This window comes from Heloderma suspectum, chromosome 1, assembly GCF_057233095.1.
Source record: "Heloderma suspectum isolate Gila_16-S chromosome 1, 16-S_ref, whole genome shotgun sequence".
NCBI classification, from domain to species: domain Eukaryota; kingdom Metazoa; phylum Chordata; class Lepidosauria; order Squamata; family Helodermatidae; genus Heloderma; species Heloderma suspectum.
In genome coordinates this window covers 203416035-203432141 of record NC_139458.1, presented here as the reverse complement: position 1 = coordinate 203432141, position 16107 = coordinate 203416035, and the positions used below count along the sequence as shown (strand labels likewise).

General features: G+C 53.8%; 1 protein-coding gene across 1 annotated transcript; it reads left to right on the top strand.

Annotated features, from left to right (window-relative positions):
* The first annotated feature begins 256 nt into the window (after positions 1-256).
* On the top strand, positions 257-13845 carry LOC146358639 (uncharacterized). The gene is made up of 4 exons (XM_084829939.1): positions 257-347; positions 597-751; positions 7015-7191; positions 12859-13845. Exons 2-4 carry the CDS (start codon positions 607-609, stop codon positions 13458-13460), a joined length of 924 nt encoding a protein of 307 aa, XP_084686065.1. The 5' UTR covers positions 257-347; positions 597-606; the 3' UTR covers positions 13461-13845.
* The last annotated feature ends 2262 nt before the right edge of the window (positions 13846-16107 follow it).

The window sequence follows — 16107 nt, the reverse complement described above, 5'->3', positions numbered from 1 at the left end:
GCCAGGAGATGAGCCACCGCCGCCGGAACTGCCGCCGAATCTGCCGCATCCGCCCCAGGTAAGTTCCATCCTGGGGGATTCCGTGGGGGGGGGGAGGAGGCCGTTCACTGGAATCCATGGCGGAATTCTCTGCCATCCCTAGTAAATACTTACGTAGCCTATAATGGCAGCCTGGCTAGATGCAAATGGCGTCTGCAGCAGCCAGTCCGTGGCCGGAACTCTGGCTGCGGACTGCCCTGGCCAGCTGCTCCACGGAACTGCCGCAGAGTGGAGCCGGCCGGGCAGGATTCCGGGGGGGAGGACCGGATCACCTCCCCCCCCCCACCGTGAATCACATCCACAAAAAAGTAAGTGACTTTCGTACATCCCTAGGTTCCAGACAGGCATGGTCATTTTAAAAGGTTTTTCCTTTCTTTCAAACAGCGTTTTTTTAAACACAGAGTGCATCGCTCAGGCACACCTAGGGCAGCCTTCTTTTGGGAAGCCCCAAGGAGGAGGAAGTTTTTTGCCTGAAAGTAATTATTGCACGTCTTAGGGCACGGGAAAAAATACGTAAATATCTACGAAAAATAGCCTTTCTTACGGACGTTATGCAGACTCACGGAGATGGCTGGGCACCGGAATTACGGCTGTCGGTACAGATTTATCTTCGTAATTCTTGGAGCGGAAAAAAAAGAGGAGAATTCCGGGGGCTTGCGAACAATGGTACGGAGCACTGGCCGCAAACTGCGGAAGTCAAGCAGCATGGAAGGTACACAATTCGTACATGCCTACCTACAAGACCCTGCTCAATGCAGGAATCCAAGTCAGAGCATCCCCAAGTGCCTTCACCCCGCACCCAGCTTGCCTGGCTGCAGTGGGGCGCTGTTGCGGGGGGGGGGGAGATGGGACAAGGACGAAGGCCATGGGCCTTCGCCCCTTGTGTCAGTGGTGGGTGTGGTCGAGCCGGCCACTATTTAGGCCGTGCTGCCCCCAGCCTGCTCTTCATTCCTGCTGCGCGAGCTTTCGAGTTCCTCGGCGTGTGCACGACAGCACCTACGGCGGCAGCAGCGTCCTCAGTCCTCGACGGTGGCGGAGGCACCAAGAAGGAATCGGGGATGAGAAGGCATCAGGGAGGAGGTGGCAACGATGTTTGTGGTGGCGACAGTGGCGGCATCTCCTCCGAGGCAGACCTCGGCAACATCGGTTTGCTCCCCTGCAGCACGAGTGCGAGGCTTTGCCCACACCTCCTTCCCTGCACCCCTAACCCACCAGGTTTCCCAGGGCTTGCAGGCCAGCACCTGCTTTTGGGTGGGGGGATTCTCTGGTGGTGGCGGCGGTGGGGCGAGGAGGCCTTGGCAACAGGGGTTTGTGGCCCCCCCTGCAGCTCAAGAGCGAGGCTTGGCCCGCGCCTCCTTCCGCACGCCCGTGACCCACTGGGGTTTCTCAGCTCGTAGGCCATCACCTGCTTTAGGGAGAGGGGATTCTCTGGGCTCGTACATGCCGCTCTGCGATCCTCTTACTTGTGGGGGGAGTTTATGCCTGCCCACTCCATGCCTTTCCTTCGGGGCTGCATTTTGGCAGCAGCGCAGCCAGGCCAGCACAGTGTGTGTAGGGGAGGTTTCCTCTACTGCTGACCAATTTTTGCCATTTTTCAGCCAGCGTGGTGTAGTGGCAAGGGTGTTGGACTACGAGCTGGGAGATCTGGGTTCTAGTCCCCACTCGGCCACGGAAGCTCACTGGGTGACTTTGGGCCAGTCACAGACTCTCAGCCCAACCCACCTCACAGGGTTGTCGTTGCGAGGATAAAATGGAGAGGAGGAGGATAATGTAAGGCGCCTTGGGTTCCTTGCAAGAGAAACAAAGGCAGGGTATAAATGCAATCAATCCATCAATCTGATCAGGGCCAGGTGAAGTTTTCCCATGCCCTCGACCTGTTTCCCTCGCTTTAGGGCGCCCCTCCCACTAGGTCCGAATAGCTGTTCTAAGCAGCTGGCTGGAAGCTGGGCAGCCTGTCAGTCCAGCAGGAGTCAGCCTTCAATGCCCCTGGTGGCCTGCAGCGCCTTAGTATTTGTCCATAACAATAAGAAGTATTTTTTTTAGGGGTGAACGAAAGTCACTTACCTTTTCTCGCAGCTTTTTCGCGGTGGGGGGGGAGCGCTTCGCTGCTCCCCCCACGAAGTTCAGGCCGGGGGGGGGAGGCTTCCTGCCTCGCCCGGCCGAAATTCAGGCCGGGGAGGAGGCTTCCCGCCTCGCCCGGCCGTGAACACGAAAGTAAAAAAAAAAAAAGTCCCCTGATAGGCTACGTGACGATTCATGTAGCCTATCACGGCTAGATCTGCAAAGTCAGCCGTGATAGGCTACGTGAATCGTCACGTAGCCTATCACGGCTGACTTTGCAAATCTTGCTGTGATAGGCTACGTGAATCGTCACGTAGCCTATCAGGGGACGTTTTTTTTTTTTTCTTTCATTGCAATGGTGGGGGCGGCAGCCGGTCGAAAGACCGGCTGCCACTCCCGCCCCGCTCGAACACCGGACGAACCGCCAGCCGGACCCGCCGCCGGGAGGGACATTCAGGGAAGGTAAGTCCCGTCCCGGGGGGGGGGCGGGGGGCGGGGGGGGCGGAGGATTTCTCCCCGAAACTTGTTCGGGGGGCCGAACACGTTGGCGCTCGGCCCCCCAAAGTTTCGGGGAGAAATTCTCCGCCATCCCTAATTTTTTTTTAAAAAAAAAAGGTGGGGGGAGGAGTGAAAGGAAGGCACCCAATGTTGCTCTCTGTGCCTTTCAGGTTCCCGGACGCACTTCACAAAGGGGAAGAAAGTAGGAAAGTAAGGTGGGAATAAATAAATAAATAATACAAAGTACGTTAATAATAAAATAAGATAGTTTGCATATTTATATATATATTTAAAAAAGCAGCAGCAGCAGCAGAAGAGGTAGTATTATATATAAATAAGAGCAAATCAATAATACGAAATATATATGTATTTTTTTATTTATTTATTATTAAATTTATTAATCGCCCATCTGGCTGGTCACCCAGCCACTCTGGGCGATGTACAACATACAATAAAAACAGTTTAAAACAATAACATTCTACAATAAAAACATTTCCTAAAATACCCTAACCCACCCCAAATGCCTGCCTGAACAATCACGTTTTTAATGCATGACGGAAGCTCATTAAAGAGGGGGCATGATGGATTTCCCTAGGGAGGGAGTTCCACAGAGTGGGGGCCACCACAGAAAAGGCCCTCTCCCTCGTCCCCACCAGTCTAGCTGTCCTGGCTGATGGGACAGAGAGAAGTCCATCCGAGGCTGATCTTGTTAAGCGGCCTGTCTGGTGCTGCTGGAGGCGCTCCTTAAGATAGGCTGGGCCGGAACCATATAGGGTTTTAAAGGTCAAAACCAACACCTTGAATTTGGCCCGGAAAACAACTGGTAACCAGTGCAACTCCTTCAGCACTGGAGTGATGTGATCTCGCCAGCGGCTGCCTTTAATCAGGCGAGCCGCCGCGTTCTGTACCAGCTGCAGTTTCCAAACCGTCTTCAAGGGTAACCCCACATAGAGCGCATTACAGTAGTCTAAACGAGAGGAGACCAGGGCATGTACTACCGATGGGAGCAGATGGTCGGGAAGGAAGGGGCGCAGCCGCCGTATCAGATGGAGTTGATACAGCGCTGTCCGGCTCACAGCTGACACCTGAGCCTCCATGGACAGCTGGGAGTCCAAAATGACCCCCAGGCTGCAGACCTGGTCTTTCAAGGGTAGCCATACCCCATTCAACACCAGGTCAACATCCCCCAGCCTCCTCTTGTCTCCCACCAAAAGTACTTCGGTCTTGTCGGGGTTCAGCTTCAGCCTATTCCTCCCCATCCAGCCACTCACCGTCTCCAGACATTTGGACAGGGATTCTACGGCCAACCTTGGTGAAGATTTAAACGAGAGGTAGAGCTGCATGTCATCCGCATAGTGATGACACTGCACCCCAAACCTCCTGATGATAGCCCCCAGCGGCTTCACATAGATGTTAAATAGCATCGGGGAGAGGATGGAACCCTGTGGCACCCCACAAGTAAGTGGTCACGGGTCCGAAACCTCCTCTCCCAGTGCTACCCTCTGGTACCTGCCAGAGAGGAAGGACCGGAACCACCGCAGTACGGTGTCCCCAGTGCCCAACCCCTCCAGGTGGTCCAGGAGGATACCGTGGTCAACGGTATTGAAAGCCGCTGAGAGGTCGAGGAGAACAAGGAAGGAGCATTCACCCCTATCCAGAGCCCTCCTCATATCATCTACCAAGGTGACCAAGGCCGTTTCTGTCCCATGCCCAGGCCTGAAGCCCGACTGAAATGGGTCTAGATAATCAGTTTCTTCCAAGTGTGCCTTCAACTGCACCGCCACCACCCGCTCAATCACCTTGCCCCAAAATGGCAGATTTGAGACTGGGCGAAAGTTGTTCAAAACTTGAGGAACCAAGGAGGGCTTCTTTAAGAGCGGTCTTATCACTGCCTCCTTGAGGGCTGATGGCATCACTCCCTCCTCAAGGGAGGCGTTCACCACCGCCTTGATCCCCTCACCCAGTCTCTCTCTGCAGCTCATAATGAGCCAAGATGGGCAAGGATCAAGTAAGCAGGTGGTCGGCCGTACAGATGAAAGCACCTTGTCCACTTCATCAGGAGGAAGAAGCTGGAACAGATCCCACAAAGCCGGTTTGCCACTGGCCGCCTCTTGCTCACTAACTGTATCCACAGCGTGCAGAGTAACACACCTAATCTGATCAATTTTATCTGCAAAGTGCCTTGCCAAAGCCTCACAGGAGGCCTTAGAATGCTGCAGTGGTTCTGGAGCCACAGGACCGACCAGGCTCCAGACCACTTGAAACAGCCTCCTGGGACAGCACTCTGCAGACGCGATGGAGGCAGCATAATATTCCTTTTTTGCTGCCTTCACTGCCACGTGATAGGCTGAAGATACAGCTCTAGCCCATGTCTGATCGTCTTTGGAGCGAGACTTCCGCCACCGGCAGTCTAGCCGTCTCACCTCCTGTTTCAGAGCTCGTAACTGTGGATTGAACCATGGTGCAGTCTGAGCCCTGTTCAGGGGGAGAGGGCGTTTTGGAGCCACCCGATCTAATGCCCCAGTGATTGCGGCATTCCAGCCACCCACCAGGGTCTCGACCGAGTGGCCATTGGCATGCCCCAGAGAATCCCCAAGCGCATTCAGGAATCCATTTGGATCCATAAGACGCCTGGGGTGGACCATTTTAATGGGTCCTCCACCCCTGCGGAGGGGTTGTGGAACCGAGAAGTCCAACGTCACCAGATAGTGATCTGACCATGACAAGGGGGTGGTGGATATACCCCCGACTTCCAGATCACTCCCCGCTTCTCCAGAAACAAACACAAGGTCTAGTGCATGACCGGCTACATGGGTGGGCCCAGTTAGAATATGGTGCAGCTCCCAGGAGGCCATGGTCTCCATGAAGTCCCGAGGTGCTCCTGTGAGGATGGCCTCCGAATGTACGTTGAAGTCCCCCAACACCAGTAAGTTAGGGAACTGTACATGCACATCAGAGACCACCTCAAGCACCTCAGCCAGGGAGTCAGTCGTGCAGCGGGGTGGAAGGTACACGAGCAGAATCCCCAGACTGCCCTTCAGGCCCAACCTCCAGTACATGCACTCAGCAACCTTGGTCTCCCAGAGAGGGGGTCTGGTGAAGACCAAGGACTCTCGGTAGATAACAGCCACTCCCCCTCCCCGATCCCCAGCCCTCGGCTGCTGTGCATACGAAAATCCAGCTGGACACATGGCTGCAAGGGTTGGAGCAGCAGCCTCGGCCAGCCAGGTCTCCGTAATACATGCCAGGTCTGCACCCTCATCCAGGATCATGTCATGGATGAGGGATGTTTTCTGGGTAACAGACCTGGCATTGCATAGCAGCAAACGAAGGCCAGAAGATGGGGTCACGCCTCCCCCAGCCATCCTTTGGCTCTGGACAGGCCCAGAGCAGGGGACAGATACTACACATCTCTCCCTTGTTCCCTTTACCTGGCATGGCTGGCCCCTAGCACTCCGCCAGCGCCTGCCGTCCAGCCTCGGTATCTTCTGGCCCCCAACACTCCCCCCACTGCCTCCATCAGGTGGACACATGCCCCCTCGCTCCCACCTATCAGGCAGGCTACCCACCCCTAAAACCACAACAAAATCCCCCAGGACAAAGAAAACACACACACACACACACACAAAACAATTAAAAATCCCCTTAAAAATAATGCCAGGCCAGAGTCCACAGGGAAGGCCAGGTGGTGGTGGTGGTGGTGGTGGTGGTGGTGGTGGTGCCGCCGCCGGCCCTGCAGCAGCAGGCATGCCTCTTCCCCGGTGGTGGTGGTGGTGGCCTCTCCTGCAGGCCCTGACTCTCCCAGGCCACCTCAGCCAGCCAGCTTATGTAGCCCCTCCAGGGAGGGCAGGTGGAGCAGCACAGCTGGCTCGGTACCTGGGGGCCTGGTCCTGCAGGGACTGGCGGTCTGCCAGGCCGAAGTCTCCAGAGAAGGCCTGGTGGTGGTGGCAGCAGCAGCGGTGGCGGCGGCGGCAGCAGCAGCAGGCCCAGCAGCAGCAGGCCCGCCTCTTCCCCGGTGGTGGTGGTGGCCTCTCCTGCAGGCCCTGGCTCTATGTGTGTGTGTGTGTATGTATGTGTGTGTGTGTGTGTGTGTGTATATATATATATAATTATGTAAGGAATTGAGAGGGTAGTGCTTTACCTAATACACAGTGATACCGCCCAAGAAGGGTTGAGGGGGGGAAGGGAAGGGCAAAGCCGCTTGCCCCCCGGCTAAGCGCCACATCCATAGGCCCGGCTCTTCCTCATCCGAGGACGAAGATCCTGACATGGCCCCCATTCTGGCTAGGCTCGAGGCTACTGAGAGGGGCTTAGGGATCCCTGCATTAACTACCCCTGCCAGGCGGGCTCCCCGGACTTCAGGTTCAAGGGTAACCAGAGGGCAAGCTCGCAAAGATCTGTTGCTTTCTATTTCAGACAGGCTGGAAGCCATCGAGACTTCGCAGCAGGTCATTGCTGGGCAAGCTGCAGCCTCAGCACCTGTGTGCTCTCTTGCGGAGCAGCCCCTTCTCGCGCAAGGGCCGCCAGCACCTGTTGCACCAGCAGTTCTGGACTGCAGCCAGACCCCCGGCGCTACAACCAACCTTGGCTCAGGTGAGGTTCTGGGACCCGGGGGGATAGCACCACCGACCAGTTTTAACCAGCTCCCGCCATACGGGTGGTTCCCCTTTGCAGCAGGGATGGGTTGGCTGTTTCACACCACAGCAGGAGGTATCTCAGGGTTCCTTTCGCTGGGTCTACCACCCCATTGCCCGAGATACATGCTCCCAGCCCACAGCTATGCCACACCACGTGGGGCCGCTCATGTTGCTGACATCCCTGTGTCTCATGGGGCCTTAGGCCCTGCTTCAAACCCTGCTTGCGGGGTCGAGGGGGGGGAACATCCACTGCCCCCCCAGCTGCTGAGCCTCATGAAGCTAGCGACCGGGAGGCTCCTCAACATGCCCCATCTGCCATGGCTGCTTGTGCTGCCGTGTGGCATGGCCCTGTAGGTGAAGGCTCTGATGAGCCTGGGGCAAGCGATAAGGACCCTTATGCCCACATAGATAAAGGGGCAATCTTGACTGGGGGGACATCTAGCCCCCTGGGATACCACCTATTGCCCACCACTAGGGAGAAAATTCTACGGGGAGACTTTGTTGATGTCTTTTCCCTGCTATTCTGGGAGTCAGAAACAAAGGAGGGGGAGAAATCTGGCGACAGGGATCAGGAGAGGGTCAGGCATAAGAAGGTGGCCTGCACTTGGTCCAACTGGCTGCCCAGCTGCTTAATCTATATGGGGGTCATTCAGCAAAAGCACCCAGAGTGTGGTTGGGTCCTCACTAGGTATTCGGATAACATATATAGGGCCTATACCAAATACGAAGGTGGAGCTTGGCTGGCCTACGACGAATCTTTTCATATGCAGGCCGCATTTGACCCCACACTGCGCTGGGACGCCAAGGATCAGGATCTTTAGCTGCAGTTTATGACTCCTGCCAGGCCAGGTTTTTGTTAGTGATGTACGAAAGGGACTTACCTGGTCCCTCAGCTTGCTTCGTGGTGGGGGGGAGGCGCTTCGGTTCTCCCTCCGAAGTTCATGGTGGGGGGGAGGTGCCCCGCCTCACCCGGCTGAAATTCAGGCCGGGGGGGAGGCGCCCCACCTCATCTGGCCGAAATTCAGGCTGGGGAGAAGCACCCCGTCTCCCCGGCTGTGAAAGAAAAAGTGAAAAAAAAAACACCCCGTGATAGGCTACGTAACGATTAATGTAGCCTATCACGGCTAGATTTCCAAAGTCAGCCGTGATAGGCTACGTTAATCATTACGTAGCCTATCATGTGTGACTTTGAAAAAAAAAAAGCACGTACGCAAATGGCGACGCCCATGGGCGCCGCCATTTGCGTTCCTTATTTGGTCGCGGTAGTTTACGTAAAGATTTACGTAGACGACGGCGAAAATAAGGGCAACGCTATTTGCGTTGCCCTTATTTTCACCGTAATCTACGTAAATCTTTACGTAGACTAGCCGGGCCCAAATAAGGATCACAAATGGCGGCGCCCATGGGCGCCGCCATTTGTGTACACGCTTTTTTTTTTTTTTTTCCAAAAGTCACCCGTGATAGGCTACGTAACGATTAATGTAGCCTATCACGGCTGACTTTGGAAATCTAGCCATGATAGGCTACGTTAATTGTTATGTAGCCTATCATGGGTTGTTTTTTTTTACTTTATTTTGTAATGGTGGCAGCGGCAGCAGGTCGGAAGACCGGCCGCCGCCCCCGCCCCCGACGAAACGCCGCCGAAACACCGCTGGGACCCGCCGCCGGGAGGGACATTCGCAGGAGATAAGTCCCATCCCAGGGGGGGGGCAGGGGGGCAGAGAATTTCACTGCCAATTTCAGGGGGCCGAATGCATTGGGGAGAATTCGGGGTTGAATGAGTTGGCGAGTTTCGGGGAGAAATTCACAGCCATCCCTAGTTTTTGTGATCAGTGAGATAGTGGGCACATCTTAGCTAAGCTGATGCCCACCTCAGCCTCTAAGGCTGGGGTGGGACAGGTGGTTCAACACTGCATGCTCTGCTGGGAGTTTGGCTCCAAGGGCATTTGCTTCAAGAATCCATGACGATTCTGGCATGCATGCTCCATTTTGGGGGGACGACATGCCTTCATTGGCTGCCCAAAAGCCAAAGGTTTGTGGGGCCCAAACTGGGAATGGCAGGGTGGCAGGAAGTCTGGCAGTGGCCCTCAACCTCCACCAAAAGGGGCCCAGTCCAATTAAGTAGGAGCCCTTGAGGTGCCTTTTGAAGCAATACCCGCACCAGGATAACGCCCGCTATTTGGATGAGGGATTTTCACTGGGTTTCAGGATTCCATTTCTGGGCCAATGCCAGGCCCAAATGTCCCAGAATCAGAAATCTATCACGGGTTTCGAATGGTTGGTCATGGATAAGATCAATAAGGAGGTGGCTGCGGGGTGAGTCATTGGCCTATTTCACCCCCCCCTTACCCTGATCTCAGGGTCTCTCTGTTGGGCATTGTGCCAAAGAAGGCCGCGGGTGAATACTGGCTGATCCACAACCTGTCCTTCCCCAAGGGTGGATCGGTGAATGACACCATCCCTGAGCACCTATGCTCGGTCCATTACACATTATTTGACATGGCAGTATCCATGGTGAAGGCGCTGGTCTCCGGTGCCCTCATGGGGAAATGTGATATTAAATCTGCATTCCGCCACTTGCCAATTTGCCCTGATGACTTGGACCTTCTGGGACTCCATTTTTTCTAGGGATGTATGAAAGTCACTTACCTTTTCGTGGATTGATTCGCGGTGGGGGGAAAGCGCTCCATCCCTCTCCCCAGAATACTCAATGGGGGGGAGGCGATCTGGTCCTCCCCCCCCGGAATCCTGCCCGGCCAGCTCCGCTCCGTGGCGGCTCCGCAGAGCAGCCGGTCAGGGCCATCCGCAGCCAGAGTTCGAGCCATGGACTGGCTGGTGCGGACACAAATGGCGGCCGCTGTAGCAGCCGCCATTTGCGTCCACCCAGGCTGCCGTGATAGGCTACGTAAGTATTTACGTGGCCTATCACGGCAGGAAAAAAAAAAGGCATATGCAAATGGCGGTGGCTACGGCGGCTGCCATTTGCGTTCCCTATTTTTTGCCGTTTTAGCCTACGTAAATATTTACATAGGCTATTATGGCGAAAAAAAAGGGGAACACAAATAGCATAGCAGGCGCTATTTGTGTTCCTTTTTTCCCCCTCCGTAATAGCTTACGTAAATATTTGCATAGGCTAAAACGGTGAAAAAAAAGTAATGCAAATAGCGCCCACTACGCTATTTGTGTTCCCCTTTTTTCTCGCCGGAATAGCCTATGTAAATATTTACATAGGCTAAAACGGCAAAAAATAGGGAACGCAAATGGCGGACGCCGTAGCCGCCGCCATTTTCGTACACCATTTTGTTTTGTTTTTTGCCTGCCGTGATAGGCTACGTAAATACTTACGTAGCCTATCATGGCAAAGACCAGGATGCAAATGGCAGCCACGGCAGCTGGTCGAAAGACCAGCCGTTGCTGCCGCTGCCGCTACAGCCACCGTTGGAGCCACTGCCATCCAGAATATCCGCCCCAGGTAAGCTTCTTCCTGGGGGGAATACGCGGGGGGGGCAGGGGGGCAGTGGGGCAGGCTGTTCCACCATGGATTTCAGGGGGCCGAATGCCAGTGCATTCGGCCTCACTGAAATCCGTGGCGGAATTCTCCACCATCCCTAGTTTTTTTGGTAAATTTTATGTCGATAGGGCCCTACCCATGGGATGTTCGGTAGCCTGCTCTATGTTTGAGAGGTTCAGTTCCTTCTTGGAATGGGCTTTGATTGATAAAACCGGGTCCCATAGTATCGTGCACTACCTTGATGACTTCATATTTGCGGGCCCACCTGGCACCCCCCAGTGCGCTCGGCTAATGCGGGAATTTTCCACCCTTGCTGAGGAGCTGGGTGTACCTTTGCCGGAGGAAAAGACTGAAGGCCCTTCCCCCACTATTCAGTTTCTGCGCATTGAACTGGACTCTGTGAAGCAGCTTTGTAGGCTGCCAGCTGACAAACTGCAGGCTCTAAAGGATAAGATTCTGCGCATGCTGCAGTCTAAGAAGGTCATGTTACTGGCCCTTCAGGAAGTAGTCAGTCACCTTAACTTCGCTTGTCAGGTAATTGCCCCTGGCAGGGCCTTCCTTAGATGCCTTTGTAATGCCATATGGGGCCTGCGCTCACCACACCATTGGATTTGGGTATCGTCCTCCATGAAGGACAATCTCTTTGTTTGGCTGCATATCCTCAACATGTTCAATGGCGTTTCCTTCTGGAAACATGAGTTATTATTAGAAGCAGGACTGCAGATACACTCCAATGCATCTGGGGCACAGGGCGTTGGGGTTGTGTTTCGGGACAGATGGTGTCATGCATGGTGGCCAGTGGAGTGGCTAGATCTGGGTGTGGGAAAGGACCTTACCTTCTTAGAACTCTTCCCAGTATACGTTGCTGTGCATTTGTGGGCAGCCCAGCTTTCTAATTCCATTGTGCACTTCTGGTGTGACAATCAAGCCACTGTCCAGATCATTAATTCCTTGTAATCTTGCAACTGTAGGGTCATGGCTTTGGTCCGGGCTTTCACATTGCAGTGCCTTCAGTGCAATATTTTATTCCATGCACTGCACATTCCCGGCATGGACAATGCCTTAGCTGATGCATTGTCACATAACCAGATGCAGTGTTTCCAAGAACTGGCCCCCTGGGTGCGTGCCATACCGGACGCCATGCCAGCCACCCTTTGGGAAGTTGGCTGGAAGAGACAGAGCAGGCTATCTTGCAGTCCTTAGCCCCTAGCACAAGAGCTGCTTACACCAGATCAGGTAGGGAGTTCTTTTACTTCCGGATGGTGACACATCTTCCACAGTGTTGGCCAATTCCAGTCAATCACTTGCTTCAGTTTTGTGTTGACGCCCACAGGCAGGGTCTAGCAGCCCAGACCATCGGCGGAAGGCTTGCTGCACTTGCCTTCTGGTCCAAAATGAAGGGTGTGGCAGACAACACTGCAGACTTCCAGGTCCGGCAGCTGCTTCAGGGTTGTCCAAAGGGTCCCCGGCACCACCTGACCCCAGACGCCCTCTGTCACCAGATATATTGCTGGGTTTACAGGGCCTGTGGCCTTTGTTGTGCAACTCAACACATGAGGCCACTTTGTTTCATGCCGCAGCACTCACTGCATTCTTCGGAGCATTCAGAATTTCTGAGTTGGTCGTGTCTGCTAAGGGTGACCTGTTGGGATGGGCCTTACAGTTCAGCAACTTACAGTTTTCTCAGCAGGTGGCCCTTATTTGGCTTAGGAAGTATAAGACCGACCAGGCGGGGGGGGGGGCATCAGTGTGTCACTGTTTGCAGCCCCAGTGCCGGACCTCTGCCCGGTCACCGCCTTAGGGGATTTTCTCAAAGTTTGGGGTAATCTGCTCGGCCCCCTTTTTTGCCATAGTGACTCCTCTTCCTTAACCAAATATCAATTTTGGGTAATCACGCAGCGAGCTTTAAAGGCATAGGGTCTGGGCGCACTTCGTTTCGGCACACATTCTTTTTGGATTGGGGCCGCCTCCACCACTGCATCTTTAGTGCAGTCAAAGTGCAGTCCGTTGGCGGGTGGCACTCCAAGGCATATCGGGCCTACGTGAGGGCCCTGCCAGGCCTTTAAGGCTGTGAGGTCAGTTCTGTTCATTCCTTGTTGCTTGTTCTTCTAGATGGCTGGAGTGCGAATGAACCAGTGAAGGTGCTCCTCTGCGGGCACAGCATGAGTTTTTGGGCCTGTTGGAGGGCCTCCTCCAGTTGCGGATCCCAGCTTGGTCTCAGCCGCTATGCCTCCCTTCAGTGGTTGGGCAGATGTGGGATGCGTTGGGAGCGCCTCCTGCCCACGTTATTCCAGCAAGGGCTGGTGAAGGTTCCCCCGCAGATTCTGGTGCTGCACTTAGGGGGGGATGATCTAGGCCTGCTGAAGGGCAAGGCCCTCATTCTTCAAGTCTGGGAGGATTTGCGACTGATTTGGTGTTGCTGGCCAGGAATCACCATTATCTGGTCCAACCTGCTACCCAGAGTGGCTTGGAAGGATGGCTTGGATCCTCATGCCATGGATAGGGCCTATAAGAAGGTCAACAGGGAAATCAGGAATTTTCTAATCAAACAGGGTGACCGGACCATCACCCACCCCAACATTTCTCCTGCCTGGGGGATGCTCTACAGAGCAGATGGTGTTAATCTCACCGAACTAGGCAATTATGTCTTTTTGGCTGATCTGCGAAGGAGCATTTGGGAGCGTTTATGGCTCAGGTGGGGGGAGGGCGAGTAAGCAGAGGCTTGTTGCCCTCCTGTGGTGGCTCCGGGTGGGCACTCCGCCGGGGGAGAGGACAGGTGGGCATTCATAGGCACCGTTTCAGGAGACTGGTAAGGCCCGAGGCTTCCAGCTCTGGGTTTTGTGGCCCCAGTTGGGAAATACAGCTTACCTCTGAGGCCAACCCTCCTCACCCACTTGGGTTCTGTGGCCCAAGGGGGGGTGACAGGGGAAGGTCTCCCAGCCCAAAACTGGGTATGTCTGATTGGGGGGGGTGATGGTGGACACCTCGTCCCAGACGACGAATGCCTCACTCAACACCTGTCATGCTAGTTTTGTTTGCTGCATGCCCACCGGTGCTTCCTTCACAGATTGTAACCTATCAATAAATGTAACCTATCCCAAATCTATTTGTGTCGTCTCGTCATTTCTCCCCACTGTCCACCCGCAACAGATGGCTGTCCAGCCTCATCTTGATAGGGGTGTCAGAGAATTTCTCGCCGAGACTTCAGGGAGCCGAGTGCCAATGTATTCGGCCCTCCAAAGTAGTTTTGGGGAGAAATTCTCCCCCCCCCCCCCCGGGATGGGACTTACCTTTCCCGAATGTCACTCCCGGTGGCGGGTTGCAGCGGTGGTTCAGCAGGGCTTCGACAGGGGCAGGGGTGGCAGCCGGTCTTTCGACCGGCTGCCGCCGCCGCCATTCCAAGAAAAGTAGAAAAAAAATGCCCCCATGATAGGCTATATGACGATTAATGTAGCCTATCATGGCTAGATTTGCAAATTCAGCCGTGATAGGCTACGTAAATCATCACATAGCCTGTCACGGGTGACTTTAAAAAAAAAAAAAAGCACGTACGGCAAATGGCGGCCCCCATAGGGAGCCGCCATTTGCGTTCCTTATTTGGTCACCGTAGTCTACGTAAATCTTTACGTAGACTACAGCGACCAAATAAGGAACGCGAATGGCGGCTCCCTATGGGGGCCGCCATTTGCGTACGCGCTTTTTTTTTTAAAGTCACCCGTGATAGGCTACGTGACGATTAACGTAGCCTATCACGGCTGACTTTGCAGATCTAGCCGTGATAGGCTACGTAAATCATTACGTAGCCTATCACGGGGCGTGTTTTTTTTTTTTTAACTTTTCTGTTGAAGATCGCGGACTTTCAACTTTTCTGTTGAAGTTCTCCCCAGCCTGAATTTCGGCCAGGGGCGAGGCGGGAAGCCTCCCCCCCGGCCTGAATTTCAGCCGGGTGAGGCGGGAAGACACCCCCCGCTCGCATGAACTTCGAGGAGAGAAGCGAAGCGCCTCCCCCCCACCGCGAAAAAAGCTGCGGGACAAGGTAAGTCCCTTTCGTACATCCCTACATCTTGAATGCTTCCAGTGTGGGAGAGCCCACCACCTCCCTAGATAACTGGTTCCATTGTCGTATTGCTCTAACAGTCAGGAAGTTTCTCCTGATGTTCAGCCGGAATCTGGCTTCCTATAACTTGAGCCCATTATTCCGTGTCCTGCACTCTGGGATGATGGAGAAGAGATCCTGGCCTCCCTCTCTGGGACAACCTTTCAAGTACTTGAAGAGCACTATCATATCTCCCCTCAGTCTTCCCTTCTCAAGGCTAAACATGCCCAGTTCTTTCAGTCTCTCTTCATAGGGCTTTGTTTCCAGTCCCCTGAACATCTTTGTTGCCCTCCTCTGAACCCTCTGCAGCTTGTCTGCATCCTTCTTAAAGTGCGGTGCCCAGAACTGGACATAGGACTCCAGATGAGGCCTAACCACTGCTGAGTAGAGGGGAACTAGACACTTCCCAGGATTTGGAAGCTATGCTTCTATTAATGCAGCCCAAAGGAGCATTTACCTTTTTTTCAGCCACATCATATTGTTGGCTCATATTCAGCTTGTGATCTACAACAATTTCAAGATCCTTCTCACTTGTAGTGTGGTTGAGCCACGTATCCCCCATCTTGTAACCGTGCATTTGGTTTCTTATTCCTAGGTGCAGAACTTGGCATTTATCCCTATTAAATATCATTCTGTTGTTTTCTGCCCAGCACTCCAGTCTATCAAGATCACTTTGAATTCTGTTTCAATCCTCCAGGGTATTAGCTATCCCACCCAATTTTGTGTCATCTGCAAATGTGATCAGCATTCCCTGCACCTCCTCATCCAAGTCATTAATAAAAATGTTGAAGAGCACTGGGCCCAAGACTGAGTTCTGTGGTACCCCACTCATTACCTTTCCCCAGTTTGAGAAGATCCCATTGATAAACACTCTTTGAGTCCAATTCTTTAGCCAAATGTGGATCCACCTGATAGTTGTTTCATCTAGACCACTTCGAGCTAGTTTGCTCATCAGGATATTATGGGGCACTTTGTCGAAAGCTTTGCTGAAGTCGAGGTATATGATGTCCACAGCATTCCCACAGTCCACAAGGGAGGTTACTTGATCAAAAAATGAGATCAGATTCGTCTGGCAGGATTTGTTCTTGACAAATCCATGTTGGCTTCGAGTAATCACTGCATTGTTTTCAAGGTGCTTACAGATGGATTGCTTTATCATCTGCTCCAGAATTTTCCCAGGGATTGATGTCAGACTGACTGGTCTGTAGTTCCCAGGTTCTTCCTTTTTACCCTTTTTGAAGATAGGGACAACATTGCTGTATTCC

What these genes read in the sequence shown, in the direction of transcription:
- LOC146358639 (XM_084829939.1), top strand. Translation starts at nt 607, where the DNA reads ATGGCTGGGCACCGGAATTACGGCTGTCGGTACAGATTTATCTTCGTA. An exon ending in GAAGTCAAGCAGCATGGAAG is followed by an intron (nt 752 to 7,014) that starts GTACACAATTCG and finishes TTTCTATTTCAG; the next exon opens with ACAGGCTGGAAGCCATCGAG. An exon ending in TACAACCAACCTTGGCTCAG is followed by an intron (nt 7,192 to 12,858) that starts GTGAGGTTCTGG and finishes TTGTTCTTCTAG; the next exon opens with ATGGCTGGAGTGCGAATGAA.